Raw genomic sequence first — 26018 nt, forward strand, 5'->3', positions numbered from 1 at the left:
AGAATGTGTGGAAGTCAAGAACATTATCTCGGAAAGCAAAAATGGGTATGTTTGAAGGAATAGTGGTTCCAACAATGTTGTAAGGTTGCGAGACGTGGGCTATGGATAGAGTTGTGCACAGGAGGATGGATGTGCTGGAAATGAGATGTTTGAGGACAATATGTGGTGTGAGGTGGTTTGATCGAGTAAGTAACGTAAGGGTAAGAGAGATGTGTGGAAATAAAAAGAGCGTGGTTGAGAGAGCAGAAGAGGGTGTTTTGAAATGGTTCGGGCACATGGAGAGAATGAGTGAGGAAAGATTGACCAAGAGAATATATGTGTCGGAGGTGGAGGGAACGAGGAGAAGAGGGAGACCAAATTGGAGGTGGAAAGATGGAGTGAAAAAGATTTTGTGTGATCGGGGCCTGAACATGCAGGAGGGTGAAAGGAGGGCAAGGAATTGAGTGAATTGGAGCGATGTGGTATACCGGGGTTGACGTGCTGTCAGTGGATTGAATCAAGGCATGTGAGGCGTCTGGGGTAAACCATGGAAAGCTGTGTAGGTATGTATATTTGCGTGTGTGGACGTATGTATATACATGTGTATGGGGGTGGGTTGGGCCATTTCTTTCGTCTGTTTCCTTGCGCTACCTCGCAAACGCGGGAGACAGCGACAAAGCAAAAAAAAACAAAAAAAAACGCCTACACACATATATATACCTACACATACACAGACATATACATATGTGCATATTCATACTTGTCTTCATCCATTCCCGGTACCACCCCGCCCCACAGGAAACAGCATCGCAACACTCTGCTTCAGCAAGGTAGAGCCAGGAAAACAGACAAAAAAGGCCACATTCGTTCACACTCAGTCTCTAGCTGTCATCTTGTAAAGCACCAAAACCAAAGCTCCCTATCCACATCTAGGCCCCCACAGACCCTTTCCATGGTTTACCCCAGATGCTTCACATACCCTGGTTCAATCCATAGACAGCAAGTCGACTCCAGTATACCAAGTCATTCTAATTCACTCTATTCCTTGCATGCTTCTCACCCTCCTTTATGCTCAAGCCCTGATCACTCAAAATCTTTTTCACTCCATCCTTCCACCTCAGGTTTGGTGTCCCACTTCTTGTTCCCTCCAACTCTGACACATATATCCTCTTTGTCAATCTTTCCTTACTCATTCTCTCCATGTGTCCAAACTATTTCAACACACCCTCTTCTGTTCTCTCAACCACACTCTTATTATTTCCACACATCTCTCTTACCCTCTCATTACCTACTCAATCAAACCACGTCACATCACATGTTGTCCTCAAACACTTCATTTCCAACACATCCACCGTCCTCCGTACAACCCTATCTATAGCCCATGCCTCACAACTGCATAACATTGTTGGAACTACTATTCCTTCAAACATACCCAATTTTCCTCTCAGAGATAACGTTTTTTCCTTCCATATATAGTACACCTCTCCCAGAATCTTCACCCCCTCCCCACCCGGCGACTCACTTTTGCTTCCATGGTACTGCTCACTGCAAAGTCCACTCCCAGATGTCTAAAACACTTCACTTCCTCCAATTTTTCTCCATTCAAACTTACATCCCAATTAACATGTTCCTCAACCCTACTGAAACTAATACCCTTGCTCTTATTCCCATTTACTCTCAACTTTCTCCTTTCACGTACTTTTCCAAACTCAATCACCAACCTTTGCAGTTTCTCACTTGAATCATCCACTAGAGCTGTATCATCGGTGAACAACAACTGACCCACTTCCCAGGTCCTCTCATTCCCATAAGATTGTATACTCACCCCTCTCTCCAAAACTCCTGCACTTAACTCCCTAACTACCCCATCCATAAATATATTAAACAACTATGGGGACATCACACACTCATGCCACAGACAGACCTTCAATGGGAACCAAACACTCTCCTCTCTTCCAACTCATACACATGCCGTACATCCTTGGTAAAAGCTTTTCACTGCTTCTAGCAACTAACCTCCTACACCATATACTCTTAAAACCTTCCATAAAGCATCTCTATCAATCCTATCATATGCCTTCTCCAGATCCATAAATGCTACATACAAATCCATCTACTTTCTAAGTATTTCTCAAACACATTCTTCAAAGCAAACACCTGATCCACACATCCTCTACCACTTCTGAAACCACACTGCTCTTCCCCAATCTGCTACTCTGTACATGCCTTCACCCTCTCAATCAATACCCTCCCATATAATTTCCCATGAATACTCAACAAACTTATGCCTCTGTAATTTGAACACTCACCTTTATCCCCTTTGCCTTTGTACAATGGCACTCTGCATACATTCTGCCAATCCTCAGGCACTTCACCATGGTCTATACGTACAATGAATATCCTTACCAACTGATCAACAACATAGTTACCACTTTTTTTAATAAATTCCACTGCAATACCATCCAAACCTGCCACCTTGCCGGATTTCATCTTCCACAAAGCTTTCACTACCTCTTATCTCTTTACCAAACCATTCTCCCTGACCCTTTCGCTTTGCACACCATCCCGACTAAAATACCTTATATCTACCACTCATAATCAAACATAATCAACAAACCTTCAAAATATTCACTCCATCTCCTTACTTCATCACTACCTGTTATTACATCTCCACTTGCCCCCTCCACTAATGTTCCTTACAAAACATCTTTTTATATTTATATTTCATTTATTATACTTTGTCGCTATCTCCCGCATTAGCGAGGTAACGCAAGGAAACAGACAAAAAATGGCCCAACACACCCACATACACATGTATATACAGACACATCTACACACACACACATATACATACCTATACATTTCAACATATACATATATATACATACACAGACATGTACATACATACACATGTACATAATTCATACTTGCTGCCTTTATTCATTCCCACTGCCACCCTGCCAAACATGAAATAACAACCACCTCCCCCTGCATGCGTGTGAGGTAGCGCTAGGAAAAGACAACAAAGGCCACATTCATTCACACTCAGTAGCTGTCATGTATAATGCACCAAAACCACAGCTCCCTTTCCACATCCAGGCCCCACAAAACTTTCCATGGTTTACCCCAGACACTTCACATGCCCTGATTCAATCCACTGACAGCACATTTACCCCAGTATACCACATTGTTCCAATTCACTCTATTCCTTGCAAGCCTTTCACCCTCCTGCATGTTCAGGCTCAAAATCTTTTTCACTCCATCTTTCCACCTCCAGTTTGGTCTCCCACTTCTCCCTGTCCCCTCCACCTCTGACACATATGTCCTCTTTGTCAATCTTTCCTCACTCATTCTCTCCATGTGACCAAACCATTTGAAAGCACCCTCTTCTGCTCTCTCAATCACACTCCTTTCATTACCAGACAACTTTCTTACCCTTTCAATACTTACTCGATCAAACCACCTCACACCACATACAGTCCTCAAACATCTCATTTCCAACACATCTACCCTCCTCCACACAACTCTATCCATAGCCCATGCCTCGCAACTATATAACATTGTTGGAATCACTACTCCTTCAAACATACCCATTTTTGCTCTCCGAAATAATGTTCTCACCTTCCACACATTTTTTGACACTCCCAGAATTTTCACCCCCTCCCCCACCCTGTGGCTCACTTCCGCTTACATGGTTTCATCCACTTCCAAATCCACTCCCAGATATCTAAAACATTTCCCTTCCTCCAGTTTTTCCCCATTCAAACTTACCTCCCAAGTGACTTGTCCCTCAACCCTACTGTACCTAATAACCTTGCTCTTATTCACATTTACTCTCAGCTTTCTACTTTCACGCACTTTACCAAACTCAGTCACCAGCTTCTGTAGATTCTCACCCGAATCATCCACCAGCGCTGTATCATCAGCGAACAACAACTGACTCACTTCCCAAGCCCTCTCATCCACAGCAGACAGCATACTTACCCCTCTCTCCAAAACTCTTGCATTCACCTCCCTAACAACCCCATCCATAAACAAATTAAACAACCATGGAGACATCACGCACCCATGCCACAAACCAACAATCACTGAGAACCAATCACTTTCCTCTCTTCCTACTTGTACACATGCCTTACATCCTCGATAAAAACTTTTCACTGCTTCTAGCAACTTGTCTCCCACACCATATATTCTTAATACCTTCCACAGAGCATCTCTATCAACTGTTATCATATGCCTTCTCCAGATCTGTAAATGCTCCATACAAATCCAATTGCTTTTCTAAGTATTTCTCACATACATTCTTCAAAGTAAACACCTGATCCACACATCCTCTACCACTTCTGAAACCACACTGCTCTTCCCCAATCTGATGCTCTGTGCATGCTTTCACCGTCTTAATCAATACCCTCCCATGTAATTTCCCAGGAATACTCAACAAACTTATACCTCTGTAATTTGAGCACTCACCTTTATTCCCTTTGCCTTTGTATAATGACACCATACATGCATTCCACCAATCCTCAGGCACCTCACATCTTTTTATTCTCCCTAAAATTTAATGATGCTCTCTCACTGTAACTCTCATTTGCCTTCTATTTCAACCCTTGCACCTTTCTCTTGACCTCCTGCCACTTTTTTCATACATTTCCCAGTCATTTGCACTCCATCCTTGCAAGTGTTGTCCACACGCCTCTCTTGTCTCTTTCACTAACTACTTTAATTCTTCATCCCACCACTCACTACCCTTTCTAATCTGCCCATATCCCACCTTTTTCATGCCACATGCATCTTTTGCACAAGTAATCACTGATTCCCTAAACACATCCAATTCCTCATCCACTCCCCTCACATCACCCACTTTCATAACACATGAAATTCTCCAAATTTCAGAAGTTTCTAAACTTTAGATATCCAAAATTCAAAGGTCATACTTTATTTCTAAACTATCCTATCCATCATGTTATAGTTGTTACCAGAATCCACCTGTTTGTAGTTAAAACATGAGCAAAAAAGTAACCTTTAACATGATTGTCAATCATCATCAGTTGACTAAAGGGGATACATTCTCATCAAGGAGCTTCTCACTCTAAAGCAGTCCATCATTTCCCTGATTCTGAATGTTGAGCAGCCTCCAAGGTGCAGGAACCTTATAAAAGGGGTACATGGGTTAAATACCAGTATATCATATCCTAGGGCTCTTCTTTAGATTGGGGTCCTGGGAAAATATAAATTAATAAATAAACAAACCCTGCAGTTTGAGCAAGTTGGACCTCTTGTCATCGATATCTGGACGTTCTGCCTTAAGAACCTGGTTCAAGCACTGAGACTGAAGTGATGATCTTGTCACAGTGAAATTGACAAAGGTGACACGTGAGCAAATATCAGGTGGAAACTCCACAGTTGGGTCACGTGTGGACAAGAAGATGGTAAATGCTGGAGATAAATCAATATCCTGAAAGACATGAAAAATTCTGTTAGGATTTTAAAACACAAAATAACTAACAGCAATACTAAATATCAATGGAAATATGGTTCATATATAAATATATTCTATTGCAGAGACAAGAAATAATGAGTCATATACACACTTAGATTCTACTTATGAACCTGTTTAAGTAGCATATCATATTACCATGTCACCCATACCAAAACTACAGCTGCATATGCAGTAATGAAAATAATGATATTTTCATACAAATCTAAAGTGCAACTCAAGCACTCAATTATAAATTTTTTTATCTAAATCTTTAAAACATTTCCCTTTTTTTGTAACTCCCACAATCATCACCCTTCCTCTCATGTATATCTACCTACTCTGTGAATTCCTAATTCTTTTATATCAAACCCATCCATATCACTGGTTCCAGCATACATTGAATGTATAATTCCTATGACAACTACACTAACATGCACAACACTTATGAAAATATCTCAAACTCTGCTATCATATTTTTCAAAGGGAAAATCTACAGCAAAATGTTGGAATAAAAAGTTTTCTTGGGACATTCTGCATCCAATTCTTATCTAATGTTGGGGCTGGCACATCAGAAAGTTATGAAATTAATAATCCTAATCTTTAATTCCTGAGGTTTGGGATGTAAAAATTCTGCCCATGTACCTCCTGTGAGTCATACGAGGCAACTAATAAGGAAGGGTTCTCGAGGCTGAAAACCTACCATTCTTGTATCACAGCTTTCCAAGTACAAGATCAGAAGAAAAAGGTAACTGAGGGTTTGTTCCTGAAGGCTTAGGCTAGCTTGTCTAAATGTGTTTCATAACCAAGATAACCAAGATGTAAAGAAAGGAGAGATTGGTGCTATGTCTGAGAAAGGAATCTAGATGTTTTAGCTCTCAGTAAAAGGAAAGGAGGATGAATGGTTCAGGAATTTTCAGGTTAAGTTTGAGGTTAATTATATGGCACAAGCAAAAGAAGGGGTGGCCCTTCCAGTGATAAAAATGAGTGACTGCGCTGAAAAATGTAAGAAACTAGATTGAGAATGATGTGGGTGAAAATGAAAGTAGACTACAAGAAACAAAAGACTGATCAGGCTTATTCATCTGGTAGAGAGAAGTGAAGAAAGGATTGCTTCTTTCAATAAGCAAAGAGAGTGCTTTGACAGTTTTGATGCAATGAACTGAATCTTAGTAATATGGGATCATACTATCATAGACTCTCCTCGTAAACTCCCAGTCTTGCATTCTTTCCACATGCAAAAACCACCTCAAAGCAGTATGTTTCACCTAATCCATCACAATAATTCATTCCCTTTACACTCCCTGCCATATGAAATCTCTCATACAGCCCCTCATTCCTTTCTTCATCCCATCTAATCAAACCACATGCTCCTTTCAGATTCTTGACCTCTGTAACTCATTCAATGTTCTTGTTTCTACAGCATAGGTCAGGGTCAGGAGGACTATATTGTCCCTTAATCCTTTCTTTGCTTCTATCTTATACCTATACCCTTCATTATTCTATTAAGGGACCCAATGACTCTTCTACTCTGTAATTCTCCCTCCTTCCATATCACCAAACTTACCAAGGCTGGCTTCCAACTACTTAAATTCTGTGACCTCATCCAGTCTTCTTCCCCACATATCTATAATTTAGTTTAGTGTACTTTCTTCTCACAATCAAGAGGGCTTTGCAAAAATCTATATTTTTCACTGTTTCCTTTCAAACACAATTACTTTTACTTGCATTTACCTTCAATTGCTTATGCTTACATACATCATACAACACACTAACAACCTTCTGCAATTCCTCTCAGCAAGCAAAACACTATCATCTGAAAACAGGTTTGTCAATAGCCACCATACCCCACCAGCACACTCCATCTCTCCAAACTATTTCCATACAATTGCTTTCACTTCTCTTATCACCCAATCCATAGAAGTATGTCAAAAAGCCATACTGACATCACACAACCCAACCTCACACCCAGATGCATGGTGGAACTTTTGCTCAACTCTCCATCCACTTTTAAACATGCATTTGATCCTTTATAGAAAGCTTTCACAACATCCAACAGTTGTCTTCCTACCACATATATACTTAATACATCCCACAAATCCACTTGACTCTGTTATACACTTTCTCAGATTCATAAATGCTCCATACAGCTTCTTAACTTTTTCTACATACTTTTCCAAAGTCATTCTCACCACAAAAATCAATCAACACTCTCGCATACACCTTTCCTGGTATGCTTAACAGGGTTTCTTTTTTTTCAAACTTGATTACCATTTCCCACATTAGCGAGGTAGTGGCAGGAACAAAAGCTTATTTCCTATAGCTATAATTGCTACATACATCCATCACACATTTTTCTTTCAATAAAGGAACAATAATAGCTTTTACCCAATCCTCAAACACAACCATCTGCTTCCATGTTACATTACATATCAATCGCATCCACTCTCTTACACTTTCTCCTCCATACTTCAGCACTTCAGCTGTAATCCCATCCACTTTAGGTGCCTTTCCTACCTTTAACCTCATTATCACTCTTTTTATCTCCCTTCTTGCTACAGGCCCCTGCACTTGTATCCTCTTCCTTACATCCTTCTTACCCATATATGCAATAACTGCTGCCTCTTCTTCTCCATTATTCATACGTTCTTTTGATTCAGCAATGCTTCTTCCTCACATTTACACTTCCGTTCTTTCATCCACTTCTTTCCTTTTCCAAATCTTTCCAGTACAATTCATTGTTCAACCCAAACTTTTCCAACTCAATTTTCTTCAAAAATCTTCATCTGCTTTTTCTTTGCTCTCCTTTATCAGCTTCTTAATATTCTGCTTACACATCTTATATTCTTTCCTTCTCCTTTGCTGCAGTTGCCCTGGTACATTCTTTTTGAGCAATCTACTTTCTATATTTACTCTCAACTTCCTCCATCCACACATTCTCCTAAACTCAGACACCAACTTCTGCAGTTTCTTACTGGTGATGAAAGAAGACGAGTGTTTCTAAGCTGCAGAAATGACATACATTTCCACTCTCTGACTCCCTGAGAAATTCCTTTTTCCAACACCATCCTCTGCACTACTGGATCCCTAGACTGATAAGGAAAGGCTGCATAATGCACACAATGTCATATGCTTTGTTCCAATTCACCATACCTCCATGTGGCTCACATATGTTCCTTGGGATCTTTTCTTAATCACCTATTTTTTCGCCTATTGTATTGTAGTTTGCCAACCCTTGCAGCAGAAATATAAAGGTCCCTTCTGAGTGCTTTCCCAAACCCCCAAAAAATCGCTACCAAGTACCGTGGAAAGACAGGTTACCTTCACTGACCACCTGCAACCATCACACTTTGACACTCCTGTCCAACTCTTTACCCCACATCCAACTCCCACCTTTTCCTTAATCCCTCCCATTCCTCTCTTCCTCACATTCCAATGACACCAATACTGCCTCTAGATGGTCTCCAACCACACTTACCAGTGCAAAAAACTTTTCCTGCAGTCAGGAGACATGTTGGTAAAACAAAAACCAATGGAATCACCAGTGCTGTGATGAAAAACCTAAGACATCATCACCTCCACCGGCACCAGGTTTCCAATATCAGGAAAATGCACCAAACCACCACCGGGACCACATACCTGACAACCTTTCTTTTCCACCAGCAATAGATGTTCAGCCTCCTGAAGCACCTGCTCCCCCAAGCCCAGTCCTGGGTCTCCCTATAATACAGTGGATTTCAACAGAGATGGCTACATCACACACACTGGCTGCTGTGTTTGCCACCTTGTCTGCTATGCTGATGGCAAACTTCCCTGACAGGGAATGGGGAGCAAGGGGGTATTGTAGTATCACTCCTTGACCTTTGGGCACTCCACTCCCCCCATCAGCACCAGACAAACAGATGAGACTACCATCTGCCTCATCAGCACCCGAGCCTTAATCTTAAACAAATCGAGGAAGAAGGGAGTAGTGTAGTGACACTGGGTTTCCCAGTCTTGCCCCACAAACGATTATCTTAATGATTGTCACTTTATGTGGTGGCAGATCACAAGTGTGACCTCACCTGACACTAATTCCGAAAGGAATGAGACTGGTGGCCTACACACTATAGATTGGCTAAACTCAGTTGAACAGCATAGAGTAAGGTCAGAGCTTACAACTTTCAGTTGCATCAATCATCTTCTAGTCTGCCTTCATGACCTGACTTCCTTGCCTCTTGTATATCTGGGCATTACCAAGGGAAGTCAAGTCAAGCTATCATCTTGGTCTGTAAACACATAAGTCTACTAGCTAGCATTGTGATACCTCTTGCCATAGCATGATCTCAGGGAACCCTTGTGGTCACCAACAACCATCGGCAGCAGTCCTCCTTTTGATTCTTGATGCTGCACCTTTCTTACCACAATCCTACACCAGTATCACTATGCCCTCATTCCATCACCTATCACTTCTCCATATTACTCCAACAAAGCACAGATGTCTTTGTTTTTACTTCTGTTTCTATATCTCTCTTTCTCAGTCAACTCCAGGGGTCACCAGTTTAGTGGGTGTTATGGGATGAAATGTAATGGTTCGTGGACCTGAGAGAAGGATAAAGACTGTAAGAGGAGGCGAGGGGGAAGAAAAGAGAAGAGAAGAGAAGAGAAGAGAAGAGAAGAGAAGAGAAGAGAAGAGAAGAGAAGAGAAGAGAAGAGAAGTGAAGTGAAGTGAAGAGAAGAGAAGAGAAGAGAAGAGAAGAGAAGAGAAGAGAAGAGAACAGTCTTGATAGAGGTGGGGAGATAAACTTAGTCTAACTGAAAGGACTGACCAGGGTATGCTGAAACTCTTTAGGGATGTGAATACAATGAGAAAAGAGACTGAACACGAGTATCTATACATCTGAAGAGTAGGGAAAATGTGGAGAGGGTAACCATGAAAGAGATGGAGGGATGGAGTGAAGGAAACTGAGGTATAAGGTAGTATTTGGACTTATTGAGGATCAAATGAAAGGAATCAATGTGGTACATAAGAAGTGGGTAGGGGATGACATACTGTCAGTGGGCAGAACCATGGCATATGAAGCAATCAAGATAACCTGTAAAGTAGTCTGTGGGACCTGGCTGTGGCTGTAGGGTATGCTTTTGGTATATAATACATTACTCCTAGAAAGAGTAGAAAAAGCTAATGAGGACACTGTTTGTTAGTTCCTGACACTACCTTGCTAGGGTGAGAAAGCAATTTGAAAAGTACTTCATATTTACAATTATCCCGTTGGTGAGAAAGCAATTACAAAAATACTTTTACTTACAATCATCCCAAGGAGTTTCAACAATTTTTCCCTATTACTCTACTTGCCAATTCAAAATTCTCTAAAAATGCTTTAGGTGCCTTAAAGAACAAAGCCTTACAGATAAAGTTATGTACACATACACAGAATATTTACACTGCATTAGTTAAACCATATATCAAACCATACCTGATCTCCAAGAGTTATAAGCACTCGTCCACCAGTCCTGCGCAGCTCACGATTCAATACTGGGTTCAGAATTGGATCATAATTCTCAACATCTTGAACCAGAAGTGGATTTCCAAAACGCAGGGCAGATTCCAAATTCTTCCTGAAGGCATCATCTAAAAAGCTGGTCTTTGTTATCTTCTTGTCCTTAAACTCATTCATGATGAACTCTGTGGCTTGACCTGATGGATCAATGATTAAGGGATATCTGTTAAACCTATTTAGCATAATGGCATTTTCCGTACACAGTTCATCTGCAGGAAGGGCATTTGCCTGCCACCTCAATCTCTCATCCGGGTTTGACAAGTATTCCGTACGAGCAATATCTCCACGAAACTGGATACTTGCTTGTTGGAGATGGTGGCACCAGTTTGTGAACAAGTTTTCACGGAACTGTTGATCAAAGTAACCACCATAAGCTAGGAAAGCAGATGACAACAATACATCACCAATAATTGTCGACATTTGGAATTTGAATGTATCTGATGTAGCTGCCCAACGATCTTTTTCAATACTAAGGTTCCTAATGAGAGCCATTGATCGGTCTACTTTGGCCTGTACATTCTCTAAGTCTGTCTTAATGGCCTGAGCCTGAGAAATAAGGACAGCATACTCATCCTTATATGCAGCAATGGAACGCTCAAGACGGTTAATAAATGATTTTACATCCTCATGCTTTTTCTTGTTCTCAGCTGCCATGTTTTCCAAGCTGCGCAATTCATTTCTTAAAGGCTCCACCCTCTTTAGCATATCAGCATACTCTATCTGCGCAATGGCCCATTTCACCATTGGACCACATGCCAAAGATGCACGGTTTACCTTCTCAAAGTTGTAGTCTGGGTTACTGAGGTACTTGTTTTTCATCTTATCTCGAATTTCATCAGGCATATCATCAGTATTGAAGTTGACAACTGTGTTAATGAAATTGTCCTTCATAATAATTGATTTGATAGTCTTCCAGTCTGATGTTGCCTCACCAAGAAGAAGACAAATTGACTCCAGAGCAAGTTTTACCATAGGAGGAGGATTAGCCATTGATCGAACTTCCACCAGGTGTTGCTTTTTAATGCTTTTGACAGCATTCTGAGCCTCCTGTACAGCAGGTTCCACCTTACTCAAGTCTTTCATGACTTCTTCCCGCTTCTTACTAATAACCTCTGTTTGTGCTTCAAGCTGCTCTTGAAGTTCTTGACTTGCAACTTTTTGTTTCTCCGCTTCTTGCTGGTCTTTGACCATCTGTTTCAGTTTCATATTGGCTGCTTCATTCTTTGCCTGCAGCTCTTGGTTTTTGATGGCTAAAGACTTCTGCATCTGTTCCACCTGCTCAACTGTCTCAGCAATTTTGCCTAAACCAACATTTAGATGTAACTGTTGTTCTTCAAGCTCAGATCTCTTTTCATTGTACAATTTTACAAAGTGGTTAATGAAATCCAGATAGTGTCTTGGAGTAATTGCCATTACAGTACTTCCACGTTTAGCTAAACGGGCATTTGCTCGGTGCAACGTCTGATGAACATGCACAAAGGCATTGATGATAGCATCACGGTGGGATGGAGGTACTGGAAGATTTTCATAAGCTACAGGGAAATAGTCAGGAGGGCTCCAATTCATTTTATCCAGGTCAATGCGACTGGTAAATTCCATACCAACCTGGAACAGTGCACCATTTGACCAGTCTCCAAACCAATTGAGTACACATCTGTTGAATAAAGCTGGAGATGTAGCAGCTCGATCTTTTAGTCCATCAGCTGATGGGTTCATGGTGAAAACAACATGAAGGTTGCGCATAACCTGCCCAGTAAACCATTTATAGAGCTCCTCACTTGAATCAAGCATCAGACCTTCTCGCTGACTACCTTCTTTGCACTGTGTCATGAGTGTTGTATATTCGTCACCCTCAAACAATCCTGGCACTTCTCCATTAGCTAAGAGAGTGTTCATGCGTTCTAAAAAGGAAGAGTCAAGTACGTTTGATTCATCAAGTATAAAACAAATCTTCTCATCTTTACAACCAGATCGTCTCAAAACAGCTCTCAAGTCCTCATCAAAATCTTCTGGTGTGTATTTGTTATGAACTTTGATTTGGAAGATAGACAGTCCATTCATCCAAGCAACAAAGCGAGACAGAGTGGTCTTTCCAGCACCTGAAGCCCCAATGAGTAATAAATGACCTTGTGGCTGGCGGAAGATACGATCAATACGAAGCACATGATCCAAGACCTCATTGAAGAGTACCAATGGCACATCCAATTCTTCTTCATAGAATACCTGTATGAGGACAAAGAACAAGTACATAGCTAATCAGTTACAGCTTTTTCAATACTGAAATTATCAATAATACAGTAAATACTTTCCTTGCATTATGTTAATAAATCATACGTAGAAAATTTCCAAATCTGACTAACATTTCATTGTGAGACCTGCATGGCTATCCTTTTATTTGTTACTTTTCCTGTCTTACTGCACTGCTCATACTTTCTTAATCTATCCTGTTTATTTCTGAATTTTGGTGAAGCTCTAATAAACAAGATACAGGTTTTTCCAACACAATTTGAGGTCACTCTAAAATACCACTTACGCAACATAAGTACATACCTTAAGCCTGGCCTTCACATAATCCCTGAGTTCCTCCTGATCAACTGGTAGATAATCCTTTGAAAGCCAGTTGGAGTACAAAATAGGACGCTGCAGAGCCCTGTCACGGTCAATGTTTGGGAAATGCTGAAAAATACCATACAAATTAGTACCAGAAAATTCATTTTCATTTATTCATCATACTTTGTCGTTGTCTACTGCGTTAGCGAGGTAGAGCAGGGAAAGAAATGAATGAATGGCCCAACCCACTCACATACACATGTATATACATACACGCCTACACACGCACATATACATAACTATACATTTCAACGTATACATATATATACATACACAGACAAATACATATATACACATGTACATATTCATACTTGCTGCCCTCAGCCATTCCCGTTGCCACCCCGCCACACATGAAATGGCACCCCCCTTCCCCCGCATGCGTGTGAGGTAGCACTAGGAAAAGACAACAACGGCCACATTCGTTCACACTCAGTCTCTACCTGTCATGTGTAATGCACTAAAACCACAGCTCCCTTTCCACATCCAGGCCCCACAAAACTTTCCATGTTTTACCCGAGACACTTCAGATGCCCTGGTTCAATCCATTGACAGCACATCGACCCTGGTATACCAAATCGTTCCAATTCATTCTATTCTTGCATGCCTTTCACCCTCCTGCATGTTCAGGCCCCAATTTCTCAAAATCTTTTCACTCCATCCTTCCACCTCCAATCTGATCTCCCACTTCTCCTCGTTCCCTCCACCTCTGACAAATATATCCTCTTTGTCAATTTTTCCTCACTCATTCTCTCCATGTGACCAAACCATTTCAAGACACCCTCTTCAGCTCTCTCAACTGCACTCTTTTTATTACCACACATCTCTCTTACCGTCTCATTACTTACTCCATCAAACCACCTCACCCCACACATTGTCCTCAAACATTTCCCATATAACATTGTTGGAACCACTATTTCTTCAAACATAACCATTTTTTTTTTCTGAGATAACGTTCTTGCCTTTCACACATTCTTCAACACTCACAGAACCTTCGCCCCATTCCCCCACCCTGTGACTCACTTCCGCTTCCACGATTCCATCCACTGTTAAATCCACTCCCAGATATTAAAAAACTTCACTTCCTCAAGTTTTTCTCCATTCAAACTTACCTCCTAATTGACTTGTCCCTCAACCCTACTGAACCTAATAACCTTGCTCTTATTCACATTTACTCTCAGCTTTCTTCTTTCACGCTCTCCACCAAACTCAGTCACCAACTTCTGCAGTTTCTTACCTGAATCAGCCACCAGCACTTTATCATCAGTGAACAACAACCGACTCACTTCACAAGCCCCCTCATCCACAACAGACTGCATAATTGCCGCTCTCTCCAAAACTCTTGCATTCACCTCCCTAACAACCCCATCCATAAACAAATTAAACAACCATGGAGACATCACGCACACCTGCCGCAAACCAACATTCACTGGGAACCACTCACTTTCCTCTCTTCCTACTCGTACACATGCCTTACATCCTCGATAAAACTTTCCACTGCTTCTAGCAACTTGCCTCCCAAACCACATACTCTTAATATCTTCCACAGAGCATCTCTATCAACTCTATCATATGCCTTCTCCAGATCCATAAATGCTACATACAAATCCACCTGCTTTTCAAAGTATTTCTCACATACATTCTTCAAAGTATACACGTGATCCACACATCCTCTACCACTTCTGAAATCACACTGCTCTTCCCAAATCTGATGCTCTGTACATGCTTTCACCCTCTCAATCAATACCCTCCCATATAATTTCCAAGGAATACTCAACAAACTTATACCTCTGTAATTTGAACACTCACCTTTATCCCCTTTGCCTTTGTACAGTGGCACTATGCATGCATTCTGCCAATCCTCAGATACTTCATCATGAGCCATACATATACTGAATATCCTCACCAACCAGTCAACAACACAGTAACTCCCATTTTTAATAAATTCCACTGCAATACCATCCAAACCCGCCGGCTTTCATCTTCTGCAAAGCTTCCACTACCTCTGTTTGCCAAACCATTCTCCCTGAACCTCTCACTTCGCACACCACCTCTACCAAAACACCCTATATCTGCCACTCTTTCATCTAACACTTTCAACAAACCTTCAAAATACTCACTCCATCTCCTTCTCACATCACCACTACTTGTTATTACCTCCTCATTAGCCCCCTTCACTGATGTTCCCATTCGTTCTCTTGTCTTAAGCACTTTATTTACCTCCTTCCAAAACATCTCTTTATTCTCCCTAAAATCTCATGATACTCTCTCACCCCAACTCTCATTTGCCCTCATTTTCACCTCTTGCACCCTTCTCTTGACCTCCTGCCTCTTTCTTTTATACATCTCCCAGTCATTTGCACTATTTCCTGGCAAAATCATCCAAATGTTTCTCTCATCTCCTTCACTAATAATCTTACTTCTTCATCCCACCACTCACTACCCTTTCTAATCTTCCCACCTTTCTCGTGCCACAAGCATCTTTTGCGCAAGCCATCACTGCTTCCCTAAATACATCCCATTCCTCCCCACTCCCATTATGTCCTTTGCTCTCACCTTTTCGATTATGCACTCAGTCTCTCCTGGTACTTCCTCACATAAGTCTCCTTCCCAAGCTCACTTAACCCCAACATCCTCTCTTCTTTTCTGAAAACCTCTACAAATCTTCACCTTTACCTCCACAAGATGATGATCACACATCCCTCAGCACATTAACATCCTCTCAGCACATTAACATCCAAAAGTCTCTCTTTCATGTATCTATCAATTAATACATAATCCAATAATGCTCTCAGGCCATCTCTCCTACTTACACATATGTATACTTATGTATATCTCTTTTTAAACCAGGTATTCCCAATCACTAGTCCTCTTTTCAGGAGACAAACCTACAAGCTTTTCACCATTTCCATTTACAATACTGAACACCCCATGTACACCAATTATTCCCTCAACTGCCAAATTACTCACCTTCGCATTCAAATCACCCATTACTATGACCCACTCACGTGTACCCAGAAAATCGCGAGATATGATAAAATGTAAGATCATGACAAAAAAGTAATTAACTCAATAAAAGCCTCCTTAATTAAAAAAAAAAGTACGAACATGCCAATGAAAAGATTTTAAAAAATTCTTATTTTATGAGGCACAGACTTTCTGCTCTATCTTAAACATTTGAAAAGATATACACCCAACAAATGCTTAAATATGAAAAAATAAAAAATCTATCATTATTATTATTTTGCTTTGTCACTGTCTCCCGCGTTAGCGAGGCAGCGCAAGTAAACAGATGGAAGAATGGCCCAAGCCACCCACCCACATACACATGTATATACATACACGTCCACACACACAAATATACATACCTATACATCTCAACGTATACATATATATACACACACAAACGTATACATATATACACATGTACATAATTCATACTGCCTTTATTCACTCCCATCGCCACCCTACCACACATGAAATAACAACCCCCTCCCCCCGCATGTGCGCGAGGTAGCGCTAGGAAAAGACAACAAAGGCCACATTCGTTCACACTCAGTCTCTAGTTGTCATGTATAATGCACTGAAACCACAGCTCCCTACCCACATCCAGGCCCCACAGAACTTTCCAGAACTTTCCATGGTTTACCCCAGACACTTCAAATGCCCTGGTTCAATCCATTTACAGCACGTCAACCCCGGTATACCACATCGTTCCAATTCACTCTATTCCTTGCACGCCTTTCACCCTCCTACATGTTCAGGCCACAATCACTCAAAATCTTTTTCACTCCATCTTTCCACCTCCAATTTGGTCTCCCACTTCTCCTCGTTCCCTCCACCTCTGACACATATATCCTCTAGGTCAATCTTTCCTCACTCATTCTTTCCATGAGACCAAACCATTTCAAAACACCCTCTTCTGCACTCTCAACCACACTCTTTTTATTACCACACATCTCTCTTACCCTATTATTACTTACTCAATCAAACCATCTCACACCACATATTGTTCTCAAACATCTCATTTCCAGCACAGCCACCCTCCTCCGCACAACTCTATCCATAGCCCATGTCTCGCAACCATATAACATTGTTGGAACCACTATTCCTTCAAACATACCCATTTTTGCTTTCCGAGATAATGTTCTTGACTTCCACACATTCTTCAACGCTCCCAGAACTTTCGCCCCTCCCCCACCCTATGATTCACTTCCGCTTCCATGGTTCCATCCGCTGCCAAATCCACTCCCAGATATCTAAAATACTTCACTTCCTCCAGTTTTTCTCCATTCAAACTTACCTCCCAATTGACTTATCCCTCAACCCTACTGTACCTAATAACCTTGTTCTTATTCACATTTACTCTCAACTTTCTTCTTTCACGCACTTTACCAAACTCAGTCACCAGCTTCAGCAGTTTCTCACACGAATCAGCCACCTGCGCTGTATCATCAGCGAACAACAACTGACTCACTTCCCAAGCTCTCTCATCCTAAACAGACAGCATACTTGCCCCATATATTCTTAATACCTTCCACTGAGCATCTCTATCAACTCTATCATATGCCTTCTCCAGATCCATAAATGCTACATACAAATCCATTTGCTTTTCTAAGTATTTCTCACATACATTCTTCAAAGCAAACACCTGATCCACACATCCTCTACCACTTCTGAAACCAAACTGCTCTTCCCCAATCTGATGCTTTGTACATGCCTTCACCCTCTCAATCAATATCCTCCCATATAATTTACCAGGAATACTCAACAAACTTATACCTCTGTAATTTGAGCGCTTACTTTTATCCCCTTTGCCTTTGTACAATGGCACTATGCAAGCATTCTGCCAATCCTCAGGCACCTCACCATGCGTCATACATACATTAAATAACCTTACCAACCAGGCAACAATACAGTCATCCCCTTTTTAATAAATTCCACTGCAATACCATCCAAACCTGCTGCCTTGCTGGCTTTCATCTTCCACAAAGCTTTTACTACCTCTTCTCTGTTTACCAAATCATTCTCCCTAACCCTCTCACTTTGCACACTACCTCCACCAAAACATCCTATATCTGCCACTCTATCATCAAACACATTCAACAAACCTTCAAAATACTCACTCCATCTCCTTCTCACATCACCACTACTTCTTATCACCTCCCCATTTGCCCCTTTCACTGAAATTCCCATTTGTTCCCTTGTCTTATGCACTTTATTTACCTCCTTCCAAAACATCTTTTTTATTTATTTATTTTACTTTGTCGCTGTTTCCCGCGTTTGCGAGGTAGCGCAAGGAAACAGACGAAAGAAAATGGCCCAACCCACCCCCAAACACATGTATACACATACACATCCACACACGCAAACATACCCACCTATACATCTCAATGTACACATATATACACACACACAGACACATACATATATACCCATGCACACAATTCACACTGTCTGCCTAAAATATAATGATACTCTCTCACCCCAACTCTCATTTGCCCTCTTTTTCACCTCTTGCACCTTTCTCTTGACCTCCTGCCTCTTTCTTTTATATATCTCCTACTCATTTGCATTATTTCCCTGCAAAAATCGTCCATATGCCTCTCTCTTCTCCTTCACTAATAATCTTACTTCTTCGTCCCACCACTCACTACCCTTTCTCATCTGCCCACCTCCTACGCTTCTCATGCCACAAGCATCTTTTGCGCAAGCCATCACTGCTTACCTAAATACATCCCCTTCCTCCCCCACTCCCCTTACATCCTTTGTTCTCAACTTTTTCCATTCTGTACTCAGTCTCTCCTGGTACTTCCTCACACAAGTCTCCTTCCCAAGCTCTTACTCTCACCACTCACTTCACCCCAACATTCTCTCTTCTTTTCTGAAAACCTCTGCAAATCTTCACCTTTGCCTCCACAAGATAATGATCAGACATCCCTCCAGTTGCACCTCTCAGCACATTAACATCCAAAAGTCTCTCTTTCATGCACCTATCAATTAACATGTAATCCAATAACACTCTCTGGCCATCCCTCCTACTTACATACGTATGTATATCTCTCTTTTTAAACCAGGTATTCCCAATCACCAGTCCTTTTTCAGCACATAAATCTACAAGCTCTTCACCATTTCCATTTACAACACTGAACACCTGATGTACATCAATTATTCCCTCAACTGCCACATTACTCACCTTTGCATTCAAATCACCCATCACTATAACCCGGTCTCGGGCATCAAAACTACTAACACACTCACTTAGCTGCTCCCAAAACACTTACTTGCCTCTCATGATCTTTCTTCTCATGCCCAGGTGCATATGCACCAATAATCACCCATGTCTCTCCATCAACTTTCAGTTTTACCCATATCAATCTAGAGTTTACTTTCTTACACTCTATCACATACTCCCACCACTCCTGTTTCAGGAGTAGTGCTACTCCTTCCCTTGCTCTTGTCCTCTCACTAACCCCTGACTTTACTCCCTAGACATTCCCAAACCACTCTTCCCCTTTACCCTTGAGCTTCGTTTCACTCAGAGCCAACATCAGTCAGTTTAAAGCACTCCTGGAATAAACTAACAAAACTATAAGCATTTATCACACTCCAGTTCTTCTAACCTCACAAGAACTGTAAAAACATAAATCATTAACTCATATTCCAGAGAGAACACAACATTTGAATGCATCTAGCTGCAATACAAATTCATACATCATACAAATCTTGTTTTCTGGTTTGGGTAATACATTGTGAAAACTAATACTTATTTCCAACACAAAAGGAGAGCTTACAGGTCATAGCAAAATTAACCAAATGTCACAGATCGCCCAATCTTCAGAGACTGAACCTCACTGGGGTATGCCTAACCATGAACTTTTCAAGTACAGCTATCACCAAAAAAATTCTAAGAAAATCTAAATCACCTTTATGGAGCAGAAAACTTTTTAAACCTCCTGATATGTGGGGAATGGATGGGTGAACCAGAATCATAAAACTTAACCACTTACAAGGAGATCCTGAACAGGTGTCAATGGGGCTCTGGGGCTCCTGTAAGCTGCCTGCCTGTTATCTAACAACTCCTCTTAATCCTGGGTATTCATGGTTAATCACTGTTTCATTTCAATAATTACTTAGTAAAATACAGGTTGCATGAAAACATAGTATACCACCATTGTAGGTATCAAAAACAATCTGACAAGCTTTCAAGATTTATTCTACCCTATCTATCTATCTACCTATCCTAATTGGGAATACCTGGTTTAAAAAGAGAGATAAACACAAGTAACCATATGAGAGTAGGAGATATGGTCAATGGGAATTAAATCACATATTAATTGATAGGCATGTAAAAGAGAGACTTTTGGATTTAAATGTGCTGAAAGGGGCAGCTGGTGCAATGTCTGATAACTATCTTATGGAGGCAAGGGCAAAGATTTGTGGAGGTTTTCAAAAAAAGAGGGAACAAAGTTGGGGTTAGGGAGAAGAGAGTGGTGTGAGTAAGTGGGCTTGGAAAGGAGATTTCTGTGAAGAAATACCAGCAGAGGTTGAGAGCAGAATGGTAAAAGGCGAAAGTAGATGAAGCTAGGGGAATGGGTGACGAATGGGGGGTATTTAGGGAAGCATTAACATGTGCAAAAGATGCATGTGGGATAGGAAAGGTAGGAGGTGGGCTGATTAGAATGTGTAGTGAGTGGTGGGATGAAAAAGTAAAGTTGCTAGTGAAAGAGAAAAGAGAGGTTTTTGGGTAGTAATTACAAGGAAGGTGTGCAAATGGTTGGAAAATGTGTAAGAGAAAACAGCAAGGGGGTCAAGAGGAAGGTATAGATGTTGAAAAAGAGAGCAAATGACAGTGTGGGTGAGAGAGTATCATTAAACTTTAGCTAAGGATAATAAAAAGATGCTTAGGAAGGAGGAAAAGAATGTGAAAAAGACAAGAGAACAAACGGAAACATTGGTGAATGGGGCAAAAGGGGAAGTGATAACAGGTACTGATGAAGTAAGGAGATGGGATGAGTATTTTGAAGGACTGTCAAATGTATTTGATGACAGAGTGGCAGATGTAGGGTGCTTTTGGAAGGGGTGGTATGCAAAATAAGAGAGTCATGGAGGGTGCATTGGTGAAGCGAGAAAAGGTGGTGAAAGCCTTGTGAATAATGAAAAGCAACAAGGCAGCTGGAGTAGATGGCACGTCGACCCCAGTATAAAACATTGTTCTAATTCGGTCTATTCCTTGCACGCCTTTCACTCTCCTGTATGTTCTGGCCCAGACCACTCAAAATCTTTTTCACTCCATCCTTCCACCTCTAATTTGGTCTCCTGCTTCTCCTTGTTCCTTCCATCTCTGACACATACATCCTCTTTGTCAATCTTTCCATTTCAACACACCCTCTTCTGTACAACCTTATCTATAGCCCATGCCTCACAACCATATAATATTGTTGGAACTACTATTCCTTCAAACATAACCAGTTTTGCTCTCTGAGATAACGTTCTCTCCTTCCACAGATTCTTCATCGATCCCAAAACCTTTGCCCCCTCCGCCACCCTGTGACTCACTTCCACTTCCATGGTCCCATTCACTGTAAGTCCACTCCCAGATATCTAAAACGCTTCACTCCTCCAATCTTTCTCCATTCACACTTACATCCCAATTAACTTGTCCTTCAACCCTACTGAACCTAATAACCTTGCTCTTATTCACATTTACTCTAAACTTTCTCCTTTCCCACACTTTTCCAAACTCAATCACCAACCTCTGCAATTTCTCCCACAACTTAGCCACCAAAGCTGTATCATCAGTGAACAACAACTGACTCACTTTCCATGCCCTCTCATCCCCAACAGACTGCATACTCACCCCTCTCTCCAAAACTCTTGCATTCACCTCCCTAAACACCCCATCCATAAACAAGTCAAACAACCATGGGAACATCACACACCCCCACTGCAAACCCCTTCACTGGGAACTAATCACTCTCCTCTCTTCCTACTCATATGCATGCCTTACATCCTTGGTAAAAACTTTTCACTGCTTCTAGCAGCTTGCCTCCTACACCACATATTCTGAAGACTTTCCCCATCTGTTTTCCAAAGTATTTCTCACACACATTCTTCAAAGCAAACACCTAATCCACACATCCTCTACCACTTCTGAAACCACAATGCTCTTCCCTAATCTGATGCTCTGTACATGCCTTCACCCTCTCAATCAATACCCTCACATATAATTTTCTAAGAATACTCAGCAAACTTATGCCTCTGTTGTTTGAACACTCACCTTTATCCCCTTTGCCTTTGTACAATGGCACTATGCATGCATTCCACCAATCCTCAGGCACTTCACCATGATCAATACATACAATGAATATCCTTACCAAACAATCAACAACACAGTCATCCCCTTTCTTAATGTATTCAACTGCAGTACCATCCAAACTCGACGCATTGCTGGATTTCGTCTTCCACAAAGCTTTCACCACCTCTTCTCTCTTAACTAAACCATTCTCCGGGACCATCTCACTCTGCAAACCACCCCAACCAAAACACTCTTCATCTGCCACTCTATCATCAAACACATTCAACAAACATTCAAAATACTCACTCCATGTCCTCACTTCATCACTACCTGTTATTACTTCCCCTTGCCCTTTTCACCAATGTTCCCATTTGTTCTCTTGTTTTATGCAAATCATTCACCCACTTCCAAAACATCTTTTTAATCTTCCCAAAGTTCAATGATACTCTCTCACCCCAGCTCTCATCTGCCCTCTTTTTCAACCCTTGCACCTTCCACTTGACCTCCTGCTGCTTTCTTTTATTTTTTTTTTTTTTTTTTTTTTTTTTCCCAAAAGAAGGAACAGAGAATTGGGCCAGGTGAGGGTATTCCCTCAAAGGCCCAGTCCTCTGTTCTTAACGCTACCTCGCTAATGCAGGAAATGGCGAATAGTTTGAAAGAAAGAAGAAAAGAAAATATATATATATATACATGTATACATCCACACTTGCAGCCTTCATCCATTCCTGTCGCAACCCCGCTACACATGAAATGGCACCCCCTCCCCCCGTACGCGTGCATGAGATAGCGCTAGGAAAAGACAACAAAGGCCACATTCATTCACACTCAGTCTCTAGCTGTCATGTGTAATGCATCGAAACCATAGCTCCCTTTCCACATCCAGGCCCCACAAAACTTTCCATGGTTTACCCCAGATGCTTCACATGCCCTGGTTCAATCCATTGACAGCACGTCGACCACAGTATACCACATCGTTCCATTTCACTCTATTCCTTGCACACCTTTCACCCTCCTGTATGTTAAGGCCCCAATCACTCAAAATCTTTTTCACTCCATCCTTCCACCTCCAATTTGGTCTCCCACTTCTCGTTCCCTCCACCTCTGACACACACATCCTCTAGGTCAATCTTTCCTCACTCATTCTCTCCCTGTGACCAAACCAATTCAATACGCTCTCTTCTGCTCTCACCACCACACTCTTTTTATTACCACACATCTCTCTTACCCTTTCATTACTTACTCGATCAAACCACCTCATACCACATATTGTCGTCAAACATCTCATTTCCAACACATCCACCCTCCTCTGCACAAGCCTATCTATAGCCCATGCCTCACAACCATATAACATTGTTGAAACCACTATTCCTTCAAACATACCAGTTTGTGCTCTCCAAGATAACGTTCTCGCCTCCCACACATTCTTCAACACTCCCAGACTTTCGCCCCCTTCCCCACCTTGTGAATCACTTCCGCTTCCATGGTTCCATCCGCTGCTGAATCCACTCCTAGATATGAAAAAGACTTCACTTCCTCCAGTTTTTCTCCATTCAAACTTATCTCCCAATCAACTTGTCCCTCAACCCTACTGAACCTAATAACCTTACTCTTTCTTTTCTTTCTTTCATACTATTCGCCATTTCCCGCATCAACGAGGTAGTGTTAAGAACAGAGGACTGAGCCTTTGAGGGAATATCCTCACCTGGCCCCCTTCTCTGTTCCTTCTTTTGGAAAATTAAAAAAAAAAACGAGAGGGGAGGATTTCCAGCCACCCGCTCCCTCCCCTTTTAGTCGCCTTCTACGACACGCAGGGAATACGTGGGAATTATTCTTTCTCCCCTATCCCCAGGGATATATATAACCTTACTCTTATTCACATTTACTCTCAACTTTCTTCTTTCACACACTTTACCAAACTCAATTCTCAACTTTCTTCTTTCACACACTTTACCAAACTCAGTCATCAACTTCTGCAGTTTCTCACCCAAATCAGCTACCAGACTGTACCTGTTATAATATTAACAATAATAAACTTCTGTGGGGCCTGGATATAGAAAGGGAGTTGTGGTTTCGGTGCATTACACATGACAGCTAGACTCAGTGTGAATGAATGTGGCCCTTTTTGTCTGTTTTCCTGGTGCTACCTCACCGAAACAAGGGGTGGTGATGCTGTTTCCTGTGGGGCGGGGTGGTGCCAGGAATAGATGAAGGCAAGCGAGTATGAATATGTACCTGTGTATATATGTATACGGCTGTGTATGTGTATGCATATGTACATAGGCATGTGCTGATATGTATATGTTCTGTACATATTCGCCATTTCCCACATTAGCGAGGTAGCATTTGGAACAGAAGACTGAGCCTGAGAAGGAAATTCTCACTTGGCCCCATTCTCTGTTCCTTCTTTCGGAAAAGTTAAAAAACAGGAGAAGAGGATTTCCAGCCGCCTGCTCCCTCCCCTTTAAGTCGCCTTTTATGACATGAAGATTTGTATGGGTTTTCAGAAAAGAAGAGTGAATGTTGGGGTGAAGAGGGTGGTGAGAGTAAGTGAGCTTAGGAAGGAGACTTGTGTGAGGAAGTACCAGGAGAGACTGAGTACAGAATGGAAAAAGGTGAGAACAATGGAAGTAAGGGGAGAGGGGGAGGAATGGGATGTATTTAGGGAATCAGTGATGGATTGCGCAAAACATGCTTGTGGCATGAGAAGCGAGGGAGGTGGGTTGATTAGAAAGGGTAGTGAGTGGTGGGATGAAGAAGTAAGATTATTAGTGAAAGAGAAGAGAGAGGCATTTGGACGATTTTTGCAGGGAAAAATGCAATTGAGTGGGAGATGTATAAAAGAAAGAGACAGGAGGTCAAGAGAAAGGTGCAAGAGGTGAAAAAGAGGGCAAATGAGAGTTGGGGTGAGAGAGTATCATTAAATTTTAGGGAGAATAAAAAGATGTTCTGGAAGGAGGTAAATAAAGTGCGTAAGACAAGGGAGCAAATGGGAACTTCAGTGAAGGGCACTAATGGGGAGGTGATAACAAGTAGTGGTGATGTGAGAAGGAGATGGAGTGAGTATTTTGAAGGTTTGTTGAATGTGTTTGATGACAGAGTGGCAGATATAGGGTGTTTT

General features: G+C 41.5%; 1 protein-coding gene across 7 annotated transcripts in view; it reads right to left on the bottom strand.

The window, feature by feature from the left end:
* Dhc64C (dynein heavy chain, cytoplasmic) overlaps positions 1–26018 on the bottom strand; it is a 335090-nt gene that overhangs the window by 56157 nt on the left and 252915 nt on the right. For all 7 annotated transcript variants that reach the window (XM_071692492.1, XM_071692491.1, XM_071692489.1 and 4 more), the window contains 3 exons: positions 13546–13671; positions 10912–13218; positions 5230–5434 (listed from right to left, as the gene is read on the bottom strand). In XM_071692492.1, coding sequence (XP_071548593.1) covers positions 5230–5434; positions 10912–13218; positions 13546–13671 — 2638 coding nt within the window. The remainder of the gene's footprint in view (positions 1–5229; positions 5435–10911; positions 13219–13545; positions 13672–26018) is intronic.

Source organism: Panulirus ornatus, chromosome 53, assembly GCF_036320965.1.
Source record: "Panulirus ornatus isolate Po-2019 chromosome 53, ASM3632096v1, whole genome shotgun sequence".
NCBI classification, from domain to species: Eukaryota; Metazoa; Arthropoda; class Malacostraca; order Decapoda; family Palinuridae; genus Panulirus; species Panulirus ornatus.